The sequence below is a fragment of the Epinephelus fuscoguttatus genome, linkage group LG16, assembly GCF_011397635.1.
Source record: "Epinephelus fuscoguttatus linkage group LG16, E.fuscoguttatus.final_Chr_v1".
In the NCBI taxonomy this organism is placed as follows: Eukaryota; Metazoa; Chordata; class Actinopteri; order Perciformes; family Serranidae; genus Epinephelus; species Epinephelus fuscoguttatus.
In genome coordinates this window covers 16,941,981-16,969,823 of record NC_064767.1, presented here as the reverse complement: position 1 = coordinate 16,969,823, position 27,843 = coordinate 16,941,981, and the positions used below count along the sequence as shown (strand labels likewise).

The following is a 27,843-nucleotide window of genomic DNA, read 5'->3' as shown; positions in this document are numbered from 1 at the left end:
TCAGGGCTGGGATTCCACAGCGGGGTGTTGAGGCCTCCTCAATGGGCCCCATTCAAGAACAACAGTCCCTCTCCCCGAGCACCTGTTGCAGCAGTTGCTACAGTCGGCTGCTGATTTCCTTTGGTGAGGTTTTACGCTGATTGGCCAGACAAACATATGCACATACCGTGTTTATTGGTGCTTTTACTCATCTCCCTGTAACGAGCTGCAGTTTAGTTTTTATACATTTTACCTAAGTTTACCTCTACCTCGAATTTACCATCGCAACTTTATCAAATTATGAAGAAGTTTACCTTTAACCTCTGCTGATTTATTCACATAGCATATCTTAGTTTTGTATCTTCATTTAAACAGTGTTTTCTTCTCCTTAATAATTAATTGCGTCAACTCTGACTCTTGTTTTCTTGCTTCTGTTATACTACACACTTTACCTGCAGTGCACAACAATAGGTCCAGCATATGACGGATTGACAGCCTTGACCTTCTTGAGGAATTTCAGCATGCCGATGGGTGAGAATGGCACCCCGAAGTCTGGCCAGCTGGTGAAGTGGAGCTGGGTGACCAGCCGTGGAGCTCGGGGACCATCACTGCCCTGCTGTGAAGCAAAGACACACAAAGTTTATACCCGTGCATGAATAACGTTTTCTGTGCAGACGGAAATCAGTCAGCTAAAAACTGCTGCCTACTGGAAAACTAACCTCAAATTAACTGGAACATTTGTATTTTTTTGTCATTTTGCTTCTTGTGACAGAATATAATTATTAAACATGTGTACTGGTTTGCCTCCGCCTCGCTCTCGTGTCTCATGAATGCTCTCTCAGGAGAACGTAATTTCATTCTCCCGAACACTTGGATGCTCAGTGTTCAGAGAGCCGAATGTAAAAGCGCTCAGCCTGTGAGCTTGTACTGCTGCGCTACAGCACAGTCACAGTTTTCACAGAGTCAAGGAGGATATCTGCACTTCTGTGGCTTCAAATGGAAAAAGGAACAAAGTGAATTTTTGCAATGCGAAGGCTTCGCGGTACACTGAGATGGCACCCAACCCCGGCAGGAAGAGGAACACAGATCATGTGCGAGCACCAGCCTCTAAAGATGAGACATTAGCAAAGTGTTTACTGTCTGTTAAATACACCTACATATTGATAATGCCACGCTGTGTCTATTACATATATCCTTTAATATTCTTTAATGTGTTTCCATACTGGTTTTCATTTATTTATTATATTTTGCACCCTATTATAGTTTACTAAAATTTCTCCATAGGGAGCATTAGTTTTTTACACCATCTCAATGCAGCTTTGTTATATGTTTAATTTTTAATAAGAATCTAGCTATTATGATTATAGATTTTATAGCAATTAAGAAGTTTATTAAGAACAAAAAAGCACACCATCATTTCAGAGCTTGCGTATGTCTAAATAAAAGCAATAAAAGCATTGTTTGTCTTCATTTCGAGTCATTTTTTTGGATAAATGTTTCCTTTACTCCTGCTGTATAGTATAATTATATTTTTACTGATGTGCTGTGAGGGAAGTCAAGCTCTATGCTGCCAAAGGGGACTCAGTTGCGAGTTTAAAAATGATACAACCTGCTGCTAATGAGCTTTAAAAATGCATTTTCTTAGCCCTTTTATTAATATTCTGATATGTAGATTGGCATATTCTACTTACATATTGAACACAAAATTTTCTGATGGTGTAGTCCACCAGTACGGTGAAGTCCTCCATCGCCACCCTGATATTCCCGTACATCCAGCAGCCTTTTTCTGGCCAGTACTGGTAACATTTGTCCTGGTAAGACAAACATGACAATAAAGATGTTATTCTTCTTAAACTTTCAGACAAATTTATGTCTGTAACAAACACACAACAGTATCTTCATTGTAACTTAGGCATCAGATGGTTGTCGAGCAGCATCTGTTGTGTGTATCCTATGTGTACGTACAGAAACGTGTATCTGACGTGTGTATTTCACAATCCAATCCAAAGGCAATCACAGGGACTTTGTGCGACTCTGTCAGTCAGTAAGATCTTCACGGTGACGTTTCAACTCATTAACTAGATTCTCAGACTAATTATCATGAAGCCTCTTAGGATCTTATCAACAATTATTCCGTCATTGATCCCCAATGCCTCTATTCTGCCCTATCAAACCGGCTGTTGAGCTCTCAATTGATCATCCCTTTGAGGCTAAATTTAATGCGATGCTAAGTAATCTGCTGGGTGACACTTTGTATAGATTCTCAGTTGGGAAAGGGGTCAAATAAATTATGCCTATGACTTTGGGTCATGAGAATACAAAAGGGTTTCGCTAATGGTGCATTGGAGGCATACAGATTGTATAAGTCCATTCTATAACACGCCCTACTTGGCAGCGTTAAAAGAATGCAGTGAAGATGGACGAACCTCTTTCCTTTCTTTTAGATTGGTCAGCATTACTATAGTTGCTGTTTTCTGTTCCCAGACCATCCGCCAGAAGTCGGCCACTGTCTCAAGCTTTGGGCCTGAAGCAGAATCAAGAAAAGGATAAAAGATACAACACAAATGGTCATAAACTCAGCTCAACTTGCATGTGCAAAATCACTTAAAATACTAAAACCAAGTTGAAAGGCACATTTACCTTGAGCTGCAATGAATTTGTTCTTCTCTTTAAAGCCCTGCATGAAAAAATAGTGTTAATGATAATGAGTACAGCCATCTGCAATAAAAGTTTATAGGAGCTCTATATGAAATTCAGAGTGCATCTGTGATTCGGAGGTTGTCTGCACACGGCTCTCAACATGGAGGTGGCTGAGCTGGTGGCATAGACAGTATAAAAATAATGGACGTACAGCCACTGTAATGTCACCCACTAGTTTGTGGATTCTTAATTTGAACACCTGAGTTTGGCATCTTGGCCGTTTCTTTAACCAAATTTGGACGAGAAGGTGGAGCTGTGGACAAACAAGGGGTGGATCTGAACAACGTATCCTCACACAACAGTTTGTATGATATCCAACAAATTAAGGGCCCACGTATGACATTACGTACATAACATAAAGTTACGTAGGTTAGGTTTAGGCCAGTAAAGTTGCTGTGGTTAGGTTTACGAAAAGAAACACGGTGACAACACATTAAAAAGTTCACTCAAAGTTCACACGGTTCTGAATACTAGTCTCCTAGGGGAAAGTCCTGTGTTTTGTGACTCACCCTCAACCCCAGCCTGCCTCTTTATGGGGACTATTTCCATCTTTACTCCCATCAGCGTACTGGTCAAGGGATAACAGCCCTCCCAAATACATGGGTTACACATGAATTACTAGCTCATGATTATGTACGATATGTACAAGTTTTGGTGCATCATTTTTCATAGGAAAAAGAACAAACAGTGTATGAAAACTGCCTGACTTGACTCACAGTAACTTGAAGAGGTCCTGCCCTTAACTATGCATAACTTTAAGCCTTCATAAAATGTAAAGGGGTGAGTTATATAAAAATTTACCCATCACACAGTCGTCATGTTGAAATTAGCTATGAAGACCAAAACAGTTTTTATACCAATCTATAGGGATTGACTCGCTTCTTGAGCCAGCCTCAAGTGGCCATTTGAAGAACTGCAGTTTTAGGCACCCCTGCATTGGCATCAATTTTCAGCGCCGGAGGTTGCAGTGCGCTAAGAGCATGAACAGCGTTAGCAACAGCAACAGTGCTGATGGAGGTCATGGTTTTTACTGGGGCAGAATCGGAGAGTGGATGTTTTGCTTCCACGTTGCCATCATGATACCAGTGGTAACAGTCGTGTGAGTGCAGCGCAAAGTGGTGGCGATTAGCTAGCCAGTGGGATACACACCGAGACTCACATGCAATAACATGCACAAGCACAAGCTCTGATTACAACACACACAGAGGGAGCGTGACTTCATTCTCTGCTCAGGACGCCATAACTCCACTGAATCTTTATATGGCAAATAGTTGTTTGCTGATTTAATGAATGGTCTGAATATCACATAGAGCTCCTTTCTTTGCGAGTAAGACTCACATCTATGTATGATGCATTAATGTAGTCCGAACAGAGATGTCCATCAAGATGACTTAAAATGACTCTTGAATGATCGTCTGCAGGAGAGAGAAGAAAAAAAACAGCCTGTAAATAAAGTTGGTTCTTATTTTTCATTCAGCCCACATCACCTTTCCTTAGGATTTAGAGATCAATAAAACTGCAAGTCTAAAGGTTACATTAATATTGCCTGCTGCAGAATATAGATCCTCACTCACATGGTAAAATGTTTGGGTATCTGTTTTTCTCTCTGTTGTGCTCTCTGCTCGCCTCCTCAAAAGACCCGTGGTGGTAGTAACACGGCAGCGACTATAAAGAAAGAACCCCCAATCCTCATGAGATCGAAATAAAGCCACGGGTACACAGCCTACCAACATAACATTTTTATTACTATGTTCTGTACTTGTTCTATGCTTGCAGGACAAAGATCTTAGTCAGACACAGACTGCAGTGCACAGTCCGCACCACACAAACTCGTGCTTACATTGAACTCCTCTCTGAAGAGCTTGCCATCGTCTGCAGAGCGTATCCGGTACTCCTCCTCCAGTGAATCCAGAGGGATGGGGAAGTACCTCTTGGATGGTGAGGGAGATCTGGGGAGGAGGACCACTGTCTGCTCTCCTGTGTTCAAAGGAATATACGGCAGTCAGACTGCTAATGTTTCCCAATAGAGAACATTACAAGCTCTCATAGCACCTGCAAAAACAAGCCTGATGGCCATTAAGATCTCCTACTTTTGTGGGTACATGACAGAAATGATTTCTTGAGTCATAAACTTGCCGCTGCCGCTGCTGCTGCATGGAACTGTCTTAACTCAGAATTTGGCCTTTCCGTTAATATATTTATTTTCTACTTGAAGTGAAAGTTTATATGGCTCCCTACGTGCTAGGAAAGCCAAGAGCCTTCCAAAACCTTTCCAGCTACCTTGGACTTCAGATCATGAAATTTTCCTAGTCTATAAAGAATGTAAACCTGCACTTAAAATAAAAAAGAAATAAAAAGTAAAAGGCTATATTATATTTTCATGCACTGCTGGTTATATTGAGTACAGCACAACAGTACCTTGTTCCTCCAAGAAGCCATTTGGAATCTTTTTGTCCACCGAGGTAACCAGAGCTTTCCTGTGGTTTTTGAACCTACAGTAATGACAGAGAGAGAAGCAGAGGCCATCAGAGAAAATAAAGGGCAGATATCTGTATTGAGAAAGCAAAAAAATAATCTAACCCCGATGTCTAGAGCAGAGCTGCTGAGCACATACGGTAAGCAAACAACAAATACTAAAACCAATATCAACCATCCGAGCGAGGCAAAGCTGCTCCTCCTCATGTCGTCAGAAAAAGGAGGTCTGAACTGGCTGGTCAGTGAATGAGTGTCTGTGACCTGACCTGACCTAGCTGTTTTTGTTTGCTGTCTTACTTGAGGTGCAGCTGTTTACCCATAAGCCACTGCTTACAGCCTGTTTCCAAAACCACCCCCACCCAGATGCCCCTATGCCCTGACCCGACACACTCTCTCTTATGCTCACACACATGCTGAAAGGTAGAGAAAGAGAGAAAAGAGAAAGCAGAGATTCAAATACAGTAAGTTGTGTGTGTGCAGGTTTATTCACCTTAAACAGTAGATTGTCAGCAGGACAACGATGATGAGAAGCAGTGAGATGACCAGTGTTGAGGGCAGCACGTGAGCACCCTGATGGGTGGGGTTTTCTGCAGAGAAGCACAGTGATAGTTTTAACCCTGTAATAGATTCAAATTTATTGATATTTAAGGGCACAGTTGATACACCAAATCAAAAATACACATTTCCCTCTTACCTGCAGCAATATTTATCATTATTTTGGTGTGAGATATAGATATAGCCATATAGAGATGTATGCCTTCTCTTGCATGTGTTAGATTTAGATGGCACTTGATTTGTGGTGCTCGAAGTGCCAGAAAAAAAATCTGAAAAAACTCTACGGAAAGGTCACTTTTCAGAAATCATGACCTGGTTACCTGGTTGTTTCACGGAGGAACTATTTTCTTTCTCCAGAACTACACCTACCTATAGTATCACTGCGCAGAAGGAAGCGTGCATCTACTGCTAACTCACGTAGTACCACTGAGCTAGCTAACGTCACACCATTAATGTTTACTTCTCATGCCATCACGAGCACGAGCCTCTCGTCCATGAGTAGATGCACTCTTCCTTCTGCGCAGTGATACGGTTGGTGGGTGTTATGCAGTTCAGAAAAAATAGATCGTACATAAAACTGCTCACAACAAAGTCTGTGGATTATCTGGAGGAACGGGGTAGTGATTTCTGCTAAGAGACATTGCTGTTGAGTTTTTCACATGTATTTAACTGGTGCTTTGAGCACCACAAGCCAAGTGCCATCTAGTTCTATTATAATTGAGAGAAGGCAAATATTTCTACGGCCAATATCTCCAACGCTTGGCAACTCACAACGAAACAACCTAAATTGATAAATAGGACTGCAGCTAGGAGGAAAATGTGTATTTTTGATTTTTGACTGTCCCTTTAAAGGAATGGTTTGTTTTCGTATCATCTGTCCCTTTAATATGAAGCATGTTATTTGTGAGCTTCAGAGGCGGTGAGGAGCAGATTTTCTACCTTTGGGCAGCTGGTTCCTCTCATGTCCAATCTTTGTGCTAAGATAACTAGCTGTTAGCCATAGTGTCCATCATCTTCTAATCTAACTCTTTGCAAGAATCTATATTTTCCATAATGTCAACTCTTAAAGCAGGACTACGTAACTTCTGCTGAGCGGTGACCTCTGTAGGAATATATCAGCAGCACAAGTACAGAAGAGTCATGAAGTCAGCAAACTGACTTGACATCAGTTGCACAGCAGTAATGGTTAAAGGTTTGTTAACATTAGCTAACATTATTGTGCCATAAGGCACTGGTTATACCAGACCGAGTTTGGCTGTGGCAGCAAAATCACTGAGCGTATTAAAGTGTGTTGTTTAATGCTAATGAATTCAACTTTTCATGTGTATGCAGAAAAATTTGTCATCCTCCTCCAAAAGTTACATGGTCTCGCTCTAACATCTGTTCTTCGCCATATGTTGTATAATTGCTCTTAAGTCGTTTCAACAGTTACCTGCAGTTTGGTTCTCATGGGATGAATTATTCACAGCAATAGAGATCCCAATCAGAAACAACACCATTGTCACTGTGGATAAAAAACACACAACAGTCACTTGAAAAAGAAAAACAGGGTAAGTGATGTAATTCTCCTATACTTCCACTAGAAGGCGCCAAATTAATATGAAAAGCATCTGCGGCCTAGTGATGCATGCAGAGGGCAGAGGGAGGAGAGCTCGGCTTTGATGGGGCTTGAGAGTGATGTCTGTCTCTCCGCTGAGCAGTTAAAGTCCTTGTGGGAAATCTGCTCGCAGTCTTGTCCTGCCAGGCTGACTTGAAAGAGCAGCAGCATATCAAATAACCTAATATTCAGACATCAAACCAGCGAGGAGGCTTTAACCCTCAGGTGACAGTAACCATATCCCCCGTGGACCCTGCGGATTTGACACTTGAGTTGAGCTCAATGCAGTATTTGTTAGAAGCCATCTCATTTTGCTGTGTTGTCTTTGATGTACAGAACTGTGCAGCCTGGCAAAGCATCCCGCACGGTTGACAGTAAGACATGCACGCTGTTCCTCAATGTCGTAGCTGATTTTAAATACAGTGGACATACTGTAAGTGTGATTTCTTTTCCTCCCCAGTGGAATAGTGATGCTGATAAACAGGCTTAAAGAGTGTAAGAATTAGCATATGTACTATATTGGTTATACTGTGTTGTTTCCTCTTTTACTGCAGCTTCTCCTTTTTTCTCCCTCCATCACACCGACTCTCTCGTTCCCTCCCTCTGCTGTAAACCATCATTTTATTCTAAACAACATTCTCACTTTCCCCTTTTACTTTATAGCTAGCAGCTATTAGTGATTTATTTGGGGCAGGGCTCCGCCAGTGTCTTTTCCAAAAGATAAAGGATGTGTCGAGTTCCTCACAACTAAACCAGAATTAAATCGATTCTGACACATTATCCTTGTGTCTTATTATCTCCAAAATGTAGCAGCCAATTTCTCCAAACTCACATTCATTTTCCCTCTTTTCTCCCCCCGTCCTCCAAATGAGAGGGTAAGAAATCACAGAATAAATTGGGCGAACGGGGCAAATCTGCCTAAATGGCTTTGATGGAATAAACGAGAGAAGCTAGAATTGAGTGTCCTAATTTATCCTCTGTTCCAAGTCCCCTTCTCGTTATAGAGGCCACAAGACTGGATGGAATAATTCATTGTGTCAATTTAGTTCTTCTAGAAATGGGTCATCTAGGGGCCTAATTTGTGATGTTTGAGAGAATTTCTTGCACATAACCCTAGGGGGGTTCGTATAACTATATCTCCCAAAGCTTTTGTAGAAAACGGAGCCACATAATAACGCTCTAACAATGTGCTCAAAACAAAATTTATGTCGAAACTTATAAAGTATTATTGGACACCAAATTAGGGGCTTTGTGTTTTGCACATTATACAGTCTCTCTCAGCAGTAACACACAGTGCAACACCCAGAATGCTGACAAGCATGCGCACTTATCAGGGTTACTAATCATGGTGGTACCAGCTCAACAAAACTGCTTTTATTTAATGTATTCAATGTCCACAGTGCAGTCAGACGTCTATTTTTTATGCTAATAATCATTGGGCAAACAAATCAAATTCCCAATAAACACATTTAACGTCTCAGAACCTGTGCACAAAACACACACACACTCACACATCCTTTCTCCTCTTCACATGTATGCATGCCTGCACATACGTCCCACTGCCAAAGGCTATGTGTTGCATATGTGCCGCACTTCATCGGAGGAGCCAATTCTCTCCCCAGTGTTAACAAGCTGACAGTGTCGGCACCTGTTCCCCACTCTTCCCCACTGGGCACAGTCACATTCACTCACACGGACCCTTCCTACAGCCCTGTGCTGCAAGGCATGCTGTGCGTATGGGTCACTGCACAGGCCGCTGCATATCTGTCATCTCCTGGCAGCTATAGTATACACAGCGTATAGCCAGGAAATGAAGGAACAGAGAGGAAATATAAAAATATGTCAAATGCACTGTCACTTTAAGTGGCATGGTTAAATGGAAAAAATGATAACTTAGATCTAAATTGAGAGTTTTCCTGTTTCGCTGAAGAGAAAAAGAGGAAATGGTAAAAACAAAAATATATGTGTTGATACAGAATGTGCTGCAATGTGGCCCTCTGGCCAACAGAGGGAATTAATAACAACTGAAGAGCACACTCAGCAAAGGAAGAAATAGCAGTGTCTTATTGCCTGGGAAAGCAGGACACCGTACTTTTACATCTATTAGTTTATTCATGGCGCTTCAATGCACTTACTGTAAAACACTTTATACAAAAGTGACGGCCAAATGAGTGTAATGTCATTTCTTCTAAAGTTTTTCTTCTATAAAACAAATTTCATTTCCTTTTCAGACCAAAGGGAGGAAGAGTTTTTGTGTTACTGACAAAATCATTCAGCAAAAAACTTCATGGTGATTTAAGGTCCTCAAAATGTCTGCACCAGTGCACATCAACCCAAAACTCACATTTTTAGATGAGCCTTTCCTGATGCTTCCTAATGTGTTTATTATGAATCTACTCCCTTATCTGTTCATATATTCAGTAACTGTTTTTGTTGCTCTTTATTATTACTTTCATTATCATTTTTCTTTCCACCATTATCTTTGATAGGTATTGACTGTCTTATCTGATTTTGTAAAGTGTCCTGACTTAAACTGCGTGACTTGAAAAGCACTTATAAATAAAATGTATTACTGTTGCATTATTGAATGCTGCACAGCTTTTTGTTTTGTTCTGTTTTTTTGCATGCCTATTTACTCTGTTCAAACCCAGTATGTCTGTACAGTTGCAGATAAAGATATGATCTTCCGTAAAGTCCGAGTTAAGGTTTCCTCATGATAAAATCGGTTGCACAAAACACCCTTAAGTCTTCTCCTTAAGGTTTCCTTGAAATGTCCTGTTTAGCACTTGTGGTTTTCTCCTTGTCTTGGTTAAAAAAGGAAAAAACTTAAGGTACCTCTGACTCTAGCTTAACTGCAAAATGACCGACTTCATAGTGATAAAGGAGGAAAAACTAACACACCCCGAGAAGAGTGTTCTGCAACCAGAGAAACCAGTGGATACACTGGATACATAAGTATAATCTTTTCCTCCTGGTTTTCCTGTCTTCTTTTCGTCTGCCATTTTTTCACTACCTAACTGCAGGCCGACTCTCTGAGACAATAACAGGCATCACAAATGTGAGTCCAAGCAAACAAAGAATCACCATGCAAACTTTTACTGCTGTAACTCTTTCAATGCAGTACATGAGCTAACATTTTTTCCTTAACTAAGGAAATCTGTAAAGGGATTCTGTGCAACTGTGTAAGTCCCTCATCTAAGTCCTAGGCTACAATAACATTATTAGTATTACAGTATTTGTAGAGGTAGATTCGAGTGGTGCCTGTGGAACATTTGCAATAACTCTAGAGTAAAGTCCAAAAGTCAAAATTGATTGAAAAAAAGATACAAGTAATTATTTACAAAATTCACAACATGTTTTCATCTAACAAAATGTTCTGCTTCAATCGATATTATTTTTATGTATTTATTTTATTGTGTAACATATTGAATGAGTGTTACTTTGTCAGTGCGTGGAGCTCCACTGAAACAAATTCCTATCGACATGTCGACATCGCAATAAAGTATTGAATCTTGAATCTTGAATATGTGTTGCGTCATTCTAAAACCTCGATAGAAGTTTTGAATGTAAAAAAATGACATTAGGTACAACCCTAGTCATTTTACATAACAAAGGCTTTAAAAGTGAAAAGTTGTTGATTACAAACACAGTCTTAATATTTGTAGTTCAGCCTCAGAGGGCTTAAAAGTGAGTTCACTAAGGCATAGTCCAATCAATCATGCTGATATGACAATTAAACATTAAATCGTGAAATTGTTGCAGTTTGTTTGTATTGTTTTTTGTTTTGTTTTTTAAGAAATGTTTTTGGGCATTTTTGCCTTTAATGGATAGGACAGCCAAGTGTGAAAGGGGGAGAGAGAGAGAGAGAGGGGATGACATGCAGCAAAGGGCCACAGGCTGGACCCGCTGCAGCAACAGCCGCTCTATCCACCAAGCCACCGACGCCCCATTTGTATTGTTTTAAGGGAAGTGTGATATTAAGGTAAGTGTGAAACTACGCCTACTTAGGGCAACAAAAAGTGTATCTTGTGTGTGTCGCTATAATGGACAACCAAGAAATGACTGCAGAGGAGACTGCACATCGTTACAGTCCTTGACTATTGACTGAAACGTTTGCGGCTGTTTTTAACTATTTTTTATTATTTTTTGGACTTTGAGCACCCTTCTTTTTGTGCATGGATGTTCGGAATGAAGTGACATTTTTTGCACTGATCTCAGCCAGTGAACCTTTCTTGTGGCTGTCCAGTCCAGTTGCATTGGTGTGTGGTGTTGTTTTAAGGAAGAGATCAGCCAAGTCATGGTGACTCTGACAGAACATGACATGAACTGTTGTCTCTCATTACGATCTAATTCTCTGCTAATTTAGGTCATATGTTTCATATCTTTAAAAATCTACATTTATCTTCGAGAAATGTGCCATGAGTCATTATGACACATTATTCATTATGGCTCATGCCATTTACAATATACTATTTATATATCTTAATTAGCATATGACATCATCTGACCCTCATAAGAAAAGGGATTTGCTGGAGAGACCCATTTTAAACAAGGACAGAAAAAATGCTCGGGTATAATTGGCCTCGCCATCCCCACCAGCTATTTCATCATTCATTCCAGATCCCTGCTTCTCTGTCTGTTTAATGAAACACTGACAACAAGGTGATCGCTTCAACCTCCCGCACCTGCTTGACATACATGTTGGCAGGGAATTAAATTATACCGCATCAGTTGAGTTGGGAGTGCAGAAGCAAATCATCCCACCCATGCATGATGCAATGCTAACATTCAGCATGCATCACATGCCGGTTGAACCTTGAGGGTATTTCGAGCACAAATATGCATTATTCAACATCGATCCGCTTTCCTTTTGTGAACAGAGACGAGATGAAGATCAGCACATGACTGTGCATTAAATGTGAGCCGGCTGCGGAAACCTAAAAAACCCTCGGTGAGAAAAGAAATCAGTGATATATATACTGTGCACCTCTCAAATTCAAAGACTCGCAGCCTCCTGAAATGAATCTGTTCTGCTTCACTTCAACATCTCCCTCACCTTGGCTCTCACATGAAAACCTGAAAGCGAGACTCACAGAAAATAGACATCAGAAATAGAAACACCCGCCACAGAGATGTGTCTTTTCCTTTTGCCAGACCTGCAGCTTTTCCACTCCTGTTTATCATTAATTCAAACCAAACTGTGCAGGGGAAGGCGATCTATTATCCATTTCCAACCAGGAGCATAAAAATATGACTGACCCAGGTGAGATTTTTTCCCCACGCTGTTTTTAAAATGACTGTATTTACAGATTTAACCTTTAACGACCAGGAGACAGATTTTCCTTTGCTCGTATTTAACAACACAAATACATCCAAGTGTGGTTCTCTGAATGTTTGTGCAAATTTCTAAATACTTAAAACATAATAACATGACTTCATGCTGACCTCCTGGCCTTGTTAAACACCTCATTTTAATGAATTACATGCACTCTCCACAGGGAACAATACTGACGTGCTGTGTAAGACACGTGCTGTATAGGGCACGCTCCTCATCTCTCAAATGCATGCCATAAAAAGTAAAAAGTCTTGAATGTTAAGTAGCTCGACAGCAGCTTTAAATCAATATTAAAGCTCTTAAATATCTTACTAGATCAGAATCAGAATCTGGTTTCAGGCCAAGTATGGATACACATATGCTAATAGATCCAGTCACCTCAAGCTGATTTGTATCACCTCTGTTGACCTCATATCATTTATAAGAGAGAAGAATTTTACTCGTTAAAAGGTCTATTAAACGTCCTGTTGCCACAACATAAAACTCTGGATGGAGGTTGCTGACATATCCTTTTATAACCGTGACAAAAAGGGCATCTACAGATATCTCTTAAATTCAATAACGAAGCAGCTTCCCCTACTATAGCTATAGATTGCAGCTGAATTGTCACATGAAATAATCTCACAGCCTCTGGGACATTAAATCTGCTATCATATGGGGATTAACAAGATCCTTTTTATCCTCATTGTGGTGTTAACTCGCTCAATAAAAGACTGCCATATTGCACTTTAAATACAGTAAGTTATTAAATCACATTATGTCTGTAGCGCCTATTTTTCTGTCTCATATGTGTCATGCTGTTAACTCTTCAACTGGCCAGTCAGATAGAGCCTTTGCAATCAGGCATCATCTGATAGGTCAGAATCTGTGAGTGAGGTTTATTAAGATAATGCTGCTTTACTACTCTGCATGGTTGAAGGACAAAAGCGTGACAAGATGAGTGAAGACAAACGTGCGAATTCAAGAGAGAAACAGCTGTGCAATACTGTGCAAGTCTGAAACAGGAACTGAGCTGCTTTATCATCAGTTCACATATCACAAGTTGAACTTTATAAGGTTAGTTGTGTGTATCCTGATGCTAAAACTGTATGACTCATGATCTTTATTCTTCCTCCTTCTGTGGCAGCTAATCCACCACAGGTTTTTTCAGTATGTGCTGTCATGGTGCACTAGTTTAATACGACACAATAAATTGCAACCGCATACTTGTTGCCAATCTATTTCAACTTCACAGCCAGGAACCTCAATAAGTAGCTTGCTCAGCAATCCTTCCTTACATCTTTTTTTCCCTCAAAGCATATGGATGAAACATGAACAATACAATGTTTACACGTTTGCCGAGGTGCTGCAACGAGGTGCCAATGGGAACCAGCTGGCAATTACTGTGGTCATTTTTAAAGGTAGTTTTAAAATGTGCAAATTAGAGTGGGGATGAAAAAAGCAAAAAAAAAAAAAAAAAAAATGAAACACTGCCAATCATGCATGTTTTACATCAGTAGCTCTTGGCACTATTAAATGGCACCAGCACTAACACAGTGTGTTGCTTTCATGCCGCACATGTATGAGCTCAGCTGATGTGTCATTTCATTTATAAAATCTAACTCCATCTTAAATCCTTACCTGCTTAAACCTGCCTTTACATCACAATCTATTTATTATCTATAGCTGCTGATCCTGCTGAGGGTTGCATGTAGCCTCTCCCAGCATGCACTGCACAGCTCTTCACTCCATCATAATACATTTGATGTTCAGTCACAGGGTCTATTTAAAAAAGCCAACAGCTGATCTGATCTTTCTTAATAAATACTGTGTCATAAATGTGGGTAACATGATCTTCTGTGCACTTTGATTTACTACACAGTTAAACATGATGCTGGGCACGGTGCAATAAAACAAGCCTACAGTCTCACTGTGGCATTTAGATACAGAGGTGATTTGAGCTAAAGGCTAACGTCAGCAAGCTAACATGCCGCATGATGGCAATATTAGTATATTGATGTTAAGCAGGTATAATGTTAAGCGTGTTCCCCATTAGTTGAGCATCTTGCATGCTAACATTTGCCAATTAGCACTGTGCACAAGCCACAGCTGGTTGATAGGAATGACATTAATATTTAAAGCTGGAGCGCAGGACTTTTACATATAAATGAATATTTGCTACATATTCAAGCCCTCACCAGACAAGTTCACACAATGCTGACTAAGCTTATAGTGTGAGCCAGGGAGACTTAACACCCAGAAATTAGTACCATTTTACCACTCGCGGTTCCCTCGTTTCAAAGTCAGTATGTTTTTTAAATGGGTTTTGGTGAGATGCCTGACATGAGGTATGTGGTTAACGCAAGCATAAGAGGCTTTCACATTTGGTCTACAACATAAAATACATCAGTAAATACCCCACTCGTCAACTCTGAAGCTTGTGTGTGCCTTAAAAAAGGCGGTTGCTATTAAGTGGTTAAATTGAGACTACAGAACGTCTTCACATCAAGCCGAGCCAAACGCGGCTTTACAGTGTTGTTATGGTGACGTTAGGTCAAGCAACTGTAGTGTAGTTAGTTTATAGCCCAACGTTAGCTTTTTACCTCTGGCATTTGCATACAGGCTTTAATAATCATGAATTCATTTGTGAAGATTATCTTGCTGAACAAAACGTGTCAGTATCATAAACGTTTGTTTGCCACAGAGCTTATTATTGGCAATAATTAAAAATCCTATGGAAAAATCCCATTGGCTTTTTGACAAGAGAACCAGTTGATGCTAACTTCCACGTCGGCCTACAGAAAAACATCATCCCTCTACTGCCATCAGGGAAAGCTCGCTGTATTTTGCAGTATACTGGAGTTTTGTGTCCAGTGTCTGCGGTGACTGTCCTGTGCTGGTGCACCAGAAAGGATGAGTTTCCTGTCAACCAGCAAGAGCTAACGGGGGCAGAAAGAGGGGAGAGCTGTATTTATATAAAAAAGGCAGGCTGGAAAGGTCATAGCGACAAAGCAGCAGGAGTATGGCAGTTATGGTGGAAAAGCAGTACAGCACAAATCTACTGAGTTTGGTGGATCAGTCTTCTCTGTTAGAGCTACAAACTATTGGGACTAGAGTACCAAGTGAGATAAGATAAGTAAAAGTTTTGTTGGTTTTAAATTTAAGATGAAATCATGGCTAAAATCAACCCAATCATGCACCCATCACACATGAACTCAAACACTTGATCTAGCATTATGAAATCTTGTTATCTTAATGTTGTAGTTGTATTGTTGTTGCTGTTTCAATGACTTGATGTTGTGTTGTCTTGCTATTGTTACTGCTGAAGCCACTGTGTCGCGACTATGCTCTATTTTGTGATTGTGTTTTTTATATATGAGTGTTGTGAGCGGCTGTGGCTCAGAGGTGGAGCAGGTCGTCCACCAATCGAAAGATCAGCGGTTCGATCCCGGGCTCCTCCAGGCTGCATGTCGAAGTATCCTTGAGCAAGATGCAGAACCCCAAATTGCTCCCGATGGCTGTTCCATAAAACTGAGTAGCAGGTGGCACCTTGTATGGTAGCCTCGGCCACCAGTGTATGAATGGGTGAACATGACTCGTAGTGTAAAAAGCGCTTTGAGTGGTCACTAGATGACTAGAAAGGCGCTATACAAATGCAGGTCCATTTACCATCTTTTAGCAGAGAAATTATTCTCTGTTTCCTGCCCAGGGACTACAGATGAAAATTAGCTTGTGGCTAACTCTGGTGCAGCTAAGTGGCTGTGCACTGTAAATCAAAAAAAAAAATCTGAAGTGGATGCTCCAGTTAAAAAAGACACTTGGCTTTCAGAGAAAGTATTAAAGCCAAAATATTTGACTTCAAGAAAGCACTCCTGGCACAGAGATGATACACCAAGCTCACCTGCTGGCAAATGCCATAAGCATACGTCAACAGTGCTTGCATACACTATCAAAAGGGGAGATGAAAAAATTCGGCAGTCCAGCTTTAAGTACTGGACAAATTAAAATATTGACCTAAAGATGGCACTTGATAAAAGGTCACCAAACTTAATATAATTCATCCTGAGTGGGAACATAAATGCAATAAACTTTAATGGCAATCCATCCAGTAGTTGAGATATTTCAGTCTGGACCATGCTCACAAATCGATCGACAAACAGACCAGCATCACTAACACTTTACCAAATGATGCATCACACTGCATCACCACACCACAAGCCAGCATTACATGTTGATTAATTGGTGTTCACCACATTATTGTAGGTACTGGGATATGATGCATGGTAAACAAAAAGGAGCCTCACTACACAACCCTACTAAAAGCAACTGAGATCTGCATTGATCTGAAAAATGGATGATTTCTAAATTATTCAACATGCTCCATCAGTGACACTGTGTGGGGGACATATTCGCGGATATTTGCCAGACATAATGCTTATTGAACTATGATTTCTGTTCTGGAACAACAGCAGCAACATTGCTAAGTTATGCATGACAGCAGACTTTGAGTGAGACATGAGGAATAATGTTAGAAATATGGGTAGCATTTGTACTGCAGCGTTGTATTGTGCGTTATAATAAAGGTAAAGAATGATGTGTTCACAGAGGCATCTCAAACAATAACAAAATATATCAAACAGATAGCTGCATCCAATCATGTCTCAGTTTCTTCACAAATCAATACAGCCTCAAAGACAGATCCACATTTTGTGCTTGGCACAGAATAGATGGCATGTCTTGTACACAGAAAGATAAAAGATTTTTTTTTTTGTTTCCAGGGAGAGGAGGAACAAAGGCAGCGCAAAAAAAAAAAAGGAATACCAGAAACAGCCACCACTTCTATTGTCAAGTGCCAAGGAAAAGGATGGGACGAGAGCACAAACACATGTCAGTAAAGTGTGGCAGCGGAGAGGAGAGGAGAGATGAGAGAGGAGATGAGACGAGGAGGAGAGGGGAGAGGAGTCGGAGCTGGAGGAGATAAATGTCTAGATTCTGGGTTCAGAGAGATAACAGCCATAATGGTAGACACCCTTAGTACACAGAGGCAGTAAAAAGGATGAAGCTGTGCAGTCTGGTAAGGCGCTGCTGTATCTTCAAATGCAGCTCGCTGTATTTTTATATATGAGGGAGGCTTTGCAACAAGGCTGCTTTTGAAAATACACTCATCATACTCTTAACAAAACATATTGCAACACCTTTCTATCAAACAGCGTGTCTGTGGGTATCAGACACTTACATTTGAGGCTTTTTAAGACCTTTTCATGATCTGATTTTGAACAAATTTAAAACAGATTTTTGGAGAAATTGCGTTTTTGTTATTCAAAATTTGCAGGCAAGTACAAAGGTAAGTATAATATATATGTAGGCCAATGCAGAGGTAGGTTTTGTGTAGGAATATGATTATAAGAGTGAGTAGGTTGAGCTACATTTTGCCAACAGGTAAGTGCAAGGGTAAAGTAAAAAGACGGTATTAGGTTTAGCGGTAGGTTTAAAGATTCGTAACATCAGAAATGTGGACTTTCACGAAGACAAGCAAGAGTCATTTGACTCTTAAAAGAAATTAAAGGTGGATAAATTAATGCAAATGTTTGTGACGATTAAGGCTATGAAATTTAAGACACTTTCACTCCCTGAAAACTACACTCTACCTAACACTGGAAGTGCTATGGTATCTTTATCTCCTCCTCTCAAGCCTGCTTACAGGTCTCCGATTACTGTCTGCTACACGGTTAAGGTCAAAAGAATCAATCTAGAAAGGAGACACTGTAATTATTAGATTATTTTCCATTAACGGATTGCATTTCAATTGATTTCCTGGAACATAATTGACCTGGTCTGTGGTCAGATGGATTAATAAAAGACTTACACTTCCAAGCAAAGCCAGTGTGATCTGGTATCAGTTGACCCGTCAGTCCATAGCAGCCATGTGATCCCTGTTCCTTTCTTGGTTGGACTTATTGTGGGGGGGGTTTCTACCCTCAGTCCTTCGCCTACTCACATCCTCTCTGAGACATCAATAACAGTGCTGGTTGAAGAGATGACTGAGGTCAGTGGTGGGGCTTGAGGTCGTTTTGAGAGTTTAGACTGGGATCAAGGCACAGGGGATCATGGGAACCTGGAAAATTGAGCAAAAAGAAACAGTAAGAGATGTATACAAGTTCAGCCAGAGCTATTCGACATATATTGTTAAGCTCAGGCAGATTTCCCCTGACTCACTACTTGAGGCTGACTCAAAGAAAAAACAAAATATCCTTGAAATGCATGAATACACAGCAAGAGAAGTGGAATGAGGGGGAGTTTGCATCTGTGCACAGCATGTCTGGGAGAACGGCTGCATTTAATCAACTGGGTGTGGATATGCAACCATTCCTACCGCACACGTCCAACGTTTGTTTACTGTTTACTGCAACACCCTCGGCTGCAACTTGCACAACCCACTGTTGCAAAGCGAAAACATTACAGTAACAAGCTATTTATCTCCAGCCATGCAAAACTAATTCTCCCCAAATTAGTCTTCCAGTGTTTGTGGTACACATGAGGAGTTTGCACACATTCACGCGCTTGCTTCCGACAGTATAATTGTAAGAGTCACCTTCAGATCTAATAACAGTAAACATGAGAATGGTGTTCACAATCAATGTAGCCCAATTAAAGACATAACTAAACACAGCCGCAAATTTGCCCGCGAATGTAACTGCATGAAAACCATTGCATGGAGTATGTTGGAATTAATTCCTCCCTCTTAACACAAAGACTTGACTGTGATGTTATTCTATCGCCTTGCTAGAGCCTGAGAAAGAAAGCATGTCCTTCTTGCCCCCTCACTCCTACACTCCCAGAGTCCCACTGCCCACAGGTGTGAGACACAAAGCCATATTGTTAACACTTGGCCGCTGTGACGCAGCCGAGCAGAAAGCAGCGGAGAAGAGGTGAATTAGTCACCAGACCCAGCTGGATGGGCCCACTCAGTCTGAGGCGGGATGAGGGAAATTAATGAACAAGGTATGGAAAACACCTCGTTTTCTCACGTACGGTAGGAGCCGTGCTCAACTTTTCCAAATGTTGCAAAGTCTTTGGCGTTTGAACATAAACATGTTTGCCACTAAAAACACCTTTAACCTGAAGACTGTAAATCTGGTCAAAAGATCCTTCATGAATGAGGCTTTAAAAATCTGCTCTTTTACTTCCATAGAGTTGGGGGACTGGTGAGAAAAAGCTAATTCATTGTTAGAAACAGAAAACAGGTTGTGAGAATAGTAGGTGAGAAAAACACTAAAATGGTCCATGGGCCTGGCACAATTTCAGCACCACTCTAGGTGGCAAAAAAAGATTTTTGCAGAAGTATATCAGCAGTCTTGGAACCCGTCCGCTATTGGTCTGAATACCAATTTAGCTTCTGGAGGTAACAGCCAACAATTTGGGGGTTCTGGTGTAGCTAGCTGATATCCATCCATTTTCACCCGCTTATCCAGGGCCAAGCAAAGCACCCCAGACATCCCTCTCCCAGCAATGTTTTCCAGCTCCTACTGGTGGACCCCAAGGTGTTCCCAGGCCAGGTGAGATATGTAATCCTTCCTGCATGTCCTGGGTCTACTGCAGGGCCTCCTGACAGTGGGACATGCCCAGAACACCTCTAATGGGAGGCGCCGAGGAGGGATCCTGATCAGATGCCCGAACCACCTCAACTGACCCCTCTTAATGCAAAGGAGCAGCGGCTCTTCTCTGAGCTCCCTCCGGACGTCCCCGCTTCTGACCCTATCTCTAAGGTTGAGCCCAGCCACCCCACGGAAGAAACTCATTACGGCTGCTAATATCCAGATAACAGACATTTAGGCTAAGACCTCTTCTTTGTGTTTCCCAGACTACATTTGGCACTGTTTTAAATATAATCTTAGCTTTCATAAAACTTGCATTGTGTTCATCTGACAAATAACCGTGGCACAGTTGAGCTTTTAAAATCTCATGACATGCTGTTTTTTAGGTCTCAACAATGGTGTTGTAGCACTGAAAACTAGGCACATCACAGGCACAACATCTTCATAAAAAAATCTTAACACTCACAAGACTGCAAGGATTCAAGTAATGTATAATTTCCCCATACTATCCAATTGTGTGAGGTGATTGTGGTCCTTAAATTAGAAGAATGTGCACACAGGAAAAATGTACACCTCTCTTTTCATTGCCTTCAAACGTGCAGTTTAAACCTGCAGTCATTCAGTGGTGATGAGCGACACTAAAATCAAGCAGTCTGTTTACTGCTCCACATCTTGTCTTTGATTTACAGATCATAGAGATTCATGCACACGCACTAAGTATACAAAACAGAAAAATCCTAACTGATGCAGCAGAGTCCTCCTGACTTATAGTTGATTCTGCCCCACCATAATGTAACTCAATAACGTCTTTTACAGAGACTCCCTGCCTGGTTAACACCCACGTCTTTCAAACTCCACACCCAAGCACAGGATGACTCAAGTGATGTCATTTCAGTAATTTTTCCAGACTTCCCCAAAGCTCCTCCTAAACCACAGAAGACATTATACAACTGTTTGCAAAGGCGGTGTAGCTCTCCCTGTGACTAGTAACTTGACAGTGACATGTAAAATTGATGAAGGTTTTCTTTGAGGTAACATGCCTCCGACATAGATAAACATGGCTCTAGTTTGTCTGATTCAAACAGCAGAGTAACAAGTCACTCTCTGCTCCATTTATTCTATATGTGGAACTCGTAAATGTACAGAGGGCACAAAAAGGTCAGGGTAAAAAAGAGGACAAACTGTCACAGCACGGCTCATGTGACCTTTGACCTGACCCTCAAACATAAATCTTGTTACTGAATCTGTCAGTCAAAGATGAATCACAGAGGCAGAAATGGTGCTCTTCTCTGGATCTGAGCACATTCAGCTCCCAGGTTGAACAAATCGTTCTACAGTGGGTTTAAAAAAGTTTAGTTACCATGCAGGGGTGCAATATATCAATAATAGTCAGTGTGCTACAGTGAAGTAATAATACATGTTGAATAAATAGGCAATGTAATATATTATTACTAATGTTAGGAAGCCTGGGCTAAATGATAATAGGTATGAAAAATGTATCAAATATGCTAAGTTATTCATACTGTATTTCACTTGCGTAAAAGTCATTTGGGAGACTTTTATGAAACCGTCGTCATCTTTTCACACAGAGTATTGTTCTCCTTTCAGCTGCGTACATTCAGTCCAAAGGAGAAGGAGACTTGCTCACGGCATACGATTACTGCAGGCACAAGCGCTTCCTTTCTGTGCCACTTTGTCCATTGACTAAGAGGGGAAACATGCAGGTCATTAAAGTTTTATGGGAGTGCAGTCATCACCCAGCACTCTGTGGTTCAATCATTAATTCATACCAAAACAGGCAACATTAAGTACTGTAGCTATGCATGGCTGTGAGGTTAAGTTCTTTCTTTTGATTAAAAAATTAAATAGCACTATTGTTGTCTTATCTTATTATTCTAATCATGATGTGCATGATCAAAATATTTGAAACCCATACCCAAATCTGACGGGTGCTATTCACACTCTGCCACATATTCACTGGATTCAGTGATTCTAGCTATTCATGCTACTTCCATGCTGCCTTTCTGACACATAAATCTAATATTGATGGCGTCGCGTGGCTTCCTGAGATGATGAATCCACCATTTCATATGTAATGGGGTAAACTACTGTGGGTCTTCAGAGAGCACAGATGCATGCAGTAACCTTCATTCATGATGCTCAATGTGGAGAGTGAGCTGAGACTGTCAGTGCTTGTCAAAGTCAAGGAAGGATCCTTAAATGACAGCAATTCAAGGATGCTATGTCACCAAATGTCGCAGAGGGATCCTTCGAATTCTGCAGAGGAACGAGACAATTGTTCAAAAATGCCTGTTTGTATTCTCAGTGCTCTTCAAGCAACGACAACCTGGTGCACACGATGCTTTAGTCATGTCCCCGGATTTGGACTTTCAGTCATTTCACCTCAGCAGTCTACCTAAATTTCTGAACAAATTCTAGGCAAGAAATGAGCAATACAATTGATGAATCCTCACTTATATCTACAAGGCCGAATTTAAAACTTTGTTCTGACATTTGTAATGCAAGGACACAGATGAATTGCTGTTTTTCAGCCGTGCTTTTCTTCTAAAAATGGCGCAGAACAAGAGCAAAGCAATGGCATTGTTGACGGTGCAAAATGCATTTAAATGAAAGTATCTTCAGTGTCCTTGTACATTTGTTGCCACTGTAAATTTGGGAAGTAGTAGTAAAGGAAGACTGCAAGAGGAACTGTGTGTTTTGTCAAGTCAGATTGGGAAATTGCATGTTTGTGAATTTGATTCAATCTGTGAGGCTGCCTGCTGAGAACTTATCTAGTCACTAAGACAAACTGAGATAGAGACAACTGTGTCCTCTGCAAAAAAAACATTAAAAGATAATTCTTAGTGTTCGTGTAAAGATCGGCCACTTTGAGGCTTCATGTAACTTCCTGCTACCACAAGTCCTGACATTAAGGGACTGGTCTACTGAGCATATCACAGCCTGAGCCTTGGACACCCACGCTTTAAAATAAGTGGCTACTGCCGAGGGAAATAGCTGAGAAATATTATTTTTATGCCTTTATCATATCAGATGATGAGTAGAGTAATCTCCATGCTCAAGTTTGAGGACTCTGAAAATGACACTTCTGGGCCACAATATAGGTGAAGCTAGGGACAAGAGATAATAATCATCGCAATTACAGCTTCAGCACTCATCTACTCTGATACTGCAGCTCATCCAAGGGTGACAAGTTTGGTCCTTTCACTGGAGTCCAGTGTAAGTGGACGGAAACTGTAACAACTGTGAAACACGCAAACAGTGAACCAACATTCCAGTCATGACTATTACGTACTTAAATACGTGATATAAAGTCATTGTTAGGTGTGATATTTTAAACTATATTCTGATCCTGTAGCTGCATTCTGTGACTCCTTTGTACGTAATGAAACTGCTCTTTGTGTTTAAGCGCAGTAGCACTTTCATTCAAATGAACAGTCAATTTCCTCCTTCTCTATTAGACAGTGACCACACGAGCACTTCCTGTTCTCGCAGCAAGATACACCACAAGCCATAGTTTACTTAGGAGACACTGACTTTGCACTTCAAGTGGCTACACCTCAAACAGATGTGTATCAAAGAAGCATGATAAACTTCAGTGGTTTTTGCAAAGGAGGAACTTTTTGAAACTGGGTTGTGATGATGCAGCGGATGCTTCTTTAATAAAATGTGCATGGATGTAGTCACTTAAGATTGTAACAGAGCAGTGCATCCCTGGCCTACATAGATGCCTAGCTGCATATATGACGAATACAACCAATTTTATCCAACACACTTCATGATCGAGGTTGAGGTTCAGTTCTGTGGACGGATTCATTTGTACGGCCATGCCTCTTTTTTCATTAACAATCAGTGGAAATGGTGACAGACAACAGACAAAGAAGGCAACGGTGACAAAAGTTACCACAGTTCAGATCTGCAGACTATGAAGGATAATTACCCATTCACCTTATGAAACATTTATACGGCTAAATTAACCTCTTATTATCCTGCATGGCTGAACGTGCCAGCCAAGATAAAAGAGTGTAATCAAGATAATACAGTGTTAAAATATAAATCAGTTTGCATAAAAGCTTTGCTCCTCTGTACAACTCCTCTCTGTCTTAAAGGGGACCTGATATGTTTTCCATATTATCTGTCATATATTTACATAATAAAAAATGTTGGACGTTGACATTAAACATGGCCTTGTGAGCAAAGACCTCAGACTTCAGACCTTTCTGGATACTCTGTTTCAAACTTCTTCTTCTACTTTTAAAACTGGCTGCCCGTAACAGATTTCTTTATATGACTATCTGCTTCAGGCAAGTTACTGCATGTGTTTACATTATGCAGCCTACACTGCTACATGTAGCTATGTGCTAACGTCAGGGAAACATGCAGTCTTGGTTGCCGATGTTATAAAGGATAGATCACACTCCTGCTGGAACATCAATGGTTGGGAAGAATTAGGCTTAGAAGCTTTTAGTGGTGGCGGCAAGGTGGTGTAGTGGTTAGCACTTTTGCCTCACAGCAGGAGGGTTCCTGGTTCAAATCCTGTGCAGAGTTTGCATGTTCTCCTGTGTCAGCATGGGTTTTCTCCAGGTACTCTGGCTTCCTTCCACAGTCCAAAGACATGCAGGTTAATTGGTGACTCTAAATTGCCCGTAGGTGTGAATGTGAGTGTGAATGGTTGTCTGTCTCTATGTGTGAGCCCTGTGATAGTCTGGCCCCCTGTCCAGGGTGGACCTCGCCTCTCGCCCAGTGTCAGCTAGGATAGGCTCCAGCCCCTCCTCAACCCCCAAGAGGAACAGCGGTTACGGAAAATGAATGAATGAGCTTTCCTTGGTGATTTTTCACAGTAAAAAGTGACGCTATACACAGTCATCCCCCAGCTGCAAGTACACTGCTACATGTAGCTGCATGCTAACACAGAAGAAAGTTATTTTGGTTACTCATGTTGTTAATTTCCCCCTGATTTCACTTCATATTCCCACTGGAACGTGTTAGAATGTGAAGAATTTGTTTAAAAACTTTTATCTGTGATTTTTACCACAGAAAGTGCCACTACACTCCATTACAGTCATTTCCCCGGCTGCAATGATGTTGCAATGATACCTCGAGTGCAGAAACAAAACATTAAGGCATGTGAAATATTCAAGTACAAACACAAAATACGAGTATGAATCCCAAATGAGCATGATAGGTCCCCTTTAAATTTGTCAGCGTGAAGCATAAACTCTCCAAAACAACTTAACCGGTTTGAGTGCACTCCAACATGATTGTAAAAAGGAAGAGGTGTTACTTAATGTTTTATATACTAGGATAGAAAAATGGATTCAGTGACCTACTGTGACTGTGTTTGAAGTTCAGATACAACATTTGACAGGACACTACTAGACTTACACTTGTGTAAATGTCTCCACTTTTAAAGCCATCACATAGTCACATTGGTTATCTTTCACCTCCACACCCTCATCTCCCCCATCTACTCTTTCCCCATTCTTCTCTCAGGTGTTAACTAAATACTAATCTCATACCTGAAGCGCTGAATTAGGTTTTATGAATGTCATCTGATAGAGCATCTATGGCAACCTCTGAATTATCCCTCAAGCAGATACACGTCATTTTAAGCAAGAGAAACGGATCATGTTGACTCAACAGTGACTCATGTCTTTCTACACAGGCTGCTGTCATATCAATGTCGTGCATTCATGTGTCAAAGTTTACATAAACTGCCCACCCATTCACACCCACGGCTACGCTTAACCAATTCAAAACAGGTCTCTTTGAACACATCAGCATCCTTCTCACCTTAGGATATTGAAAAGTCATCATCGAGAAATTAATCTCCAAATTAGCGTGTGTCTAACTATAACTCGCGTATTCCCGAGGTGACAAAGATGTGGGCGATGTAGCCCAATATTCAGACCGCGGATGAGGAGTCTGAGGTAATTCTAAAATTAACATCAGCTTTTAGGCCATTTAATCAGGGATGGAGCTGAAGGTGAAGTTATTGTGAATGAGGTTATGGTGAGTGGGGGGACATTTATAATTCACGTGTGAACACATGGCATTTCCACCAGCTTCCCATGCTGCAAGGATGATGACATCTCATTGTCACATTATTATCATACTAAGAGCAGAGCCTGTGCTAACCAATCACAGCTATGAAAATGCTTCTGTATTACCTTTGTGTGTCACATTCATGGGTCAGTTATTGTCACTGGTGCCTGAATGAAAATGCTGCAAATATGATAAACTGAGAGAATGTGTGAAATGGATGAAGGAGCCAAAAATGTGACCTGAATATGCCTTTGTATCAAAAGAAAATGTTCTCTGGAGTGATATCAGAAAACAACACATGCTGTGTAAGATAGAGCAGCCAGTATGACTGTATGCAGTGTGCAGGCCTGTCTAGTAGCTACATGTGTACTACGTGTACTCGCCCCTCTTTGCATTTTCTGTCTAGACCAGTGAGGATGCTGCATATCCAATGCGCCCCATTCCCATAAAACCTGATCGATATGAAATCACCGATTTCTCAGATGACTCTAAAATGTATGTAAAATCAATTATTGGTAGAAGAGCAAATAATCACATGGGGCATCCTGGTGGTCGCGGGGCGTGTGGATTTGCTCCACTAACCCATATTTACTGTATGTTGTCTACAGGAATGGCAGACGGAATATCATGTCCAATCCCTGTGGCCTGCATGCTGTTTTTTTCTCTGGAGATGTGTTGTTGCTTTGAGCGAAATGCAGTATGGTCTAATTATAAGGGAGACGCACGTCGGCTGTTACATCCCAGCAGCTACACTGAGTACAAGGAGAGGTTTTAAAAACGATGTTGGGTACACAGTCCACAGAAAACAGTTGGTGTTTACGCATAAATACGCAGATGGAAAAAAAAGTAGCCCGGCTGGTTTTCACTGCTGTTTTCCCCCCCTCTCCTCTTACCTTGGTTACTCCGCGATGACCTCGCCTCACACAGCGGCGCAGCGGCTGATGATGTCGGCTTGTGTCTTTCCTTGCACGCCTGCCTCTTGTGTTATGTCCTTTGGAGGATAAGGCAAAACGCATGGAGTTGTCGAATCATCTGATCGGAGGCGAATAACGCGTTTATGTTCCCCTGATGATCATGTTTCTCTGAGGATGATGCGCTTCCCCCCGCCTGCCTGCCTGCCTGAGCTGAGCTGTGTTATGGCAGCCAGAGTGGAGACTGGAGACCCTCCCCCGGGCGCAGAGCAGTGTATCAGGTGGACACTGAGCATCCCCTCACATTCCTGCATCATCGGACGATAAAGGGCAAGCCTGTGCATAAAAAGCCTCTTGTTATTTTTCCTCCCTTATGGTAGTTTTTACGGTTGACATTTTAGCACGTGACATTTGTTCACTACATTAAGAGATGCTTTAAGCTGCAACACTCCTGCAGGGTTCCTCTGGGGGTTTACATTATGAATTCACACTGACCTTATCAAAGTTTGTGGTGTTATTTCATGTCATATGATGTTACAAATGTGTATGCATGTGATGCTTTTCTGTATTTTTATAGCCACAGATCATTTCAGTTTCTATAAATAAAAGACACACGGTGCAGTTTAGAGTGCCTCAGGTTAGCACATCACAAAA

General features: G+C 41.1%; 1 protein-coding gene across 1 annotated transcript in view; it reads right to left on the bottom strand.

Annotated features, from left to right (window-relative positions):
* Positions 1–27,448, bottom strand: part of LOC125903622 (receptor-type tyrosine-protein phosphatase epsilon-like) — a 34,278-nt gene extending 6,830 nt beyond the window's left edge. The window contains exons 1-12 of the mRNA XM_049600649.1: positions 27,172–27,448; positions 18,487–18,735; positions 7,142–7,213; positions 5,645–5,741; positions 5,098–5,171; positions 4,520–4,656; positions 4,254–4,344; positions 4,018–4,094; positions 2,620–2,656; positions 2,406–2,503; positions 1,671–1,790; positions 432–595 (exon numbers count right to left, since the gene is read on the bottom strand). Of these exons, the coding sequence (XP_049456606.1) occupies positions 432–595; positions 1,671–1,790; positions 2,406–2,503; positions 2,620–2,656; positions 4,018–4,094; positions 4,254–4,344; positions 4,520–4,656; positions 5,098–5,171; positions 5,645–5,741; positions 7,142–7,208 (962 nt within the window). The 5' untranslated portion in view covers positions 7,209–7,213; positions 18,487–18,735; positions 27,172–27,448. The remainder of the gene's footprint in view (positions 1–431; positions 596–1,670; positions 1,791–2,405; positions 2,504–2,619; positions 2,657–4,017; positions 4,095–4,253; positions 4,345–4,519; positions 4,657–5,097; positions 5,172–5,644; positions 5,742–7,141; positions 7,214–18,486; positions 18,736–27,171) is intronic.
* Positions 27,449–27,843: the final 395 nt, after the last annotated feature.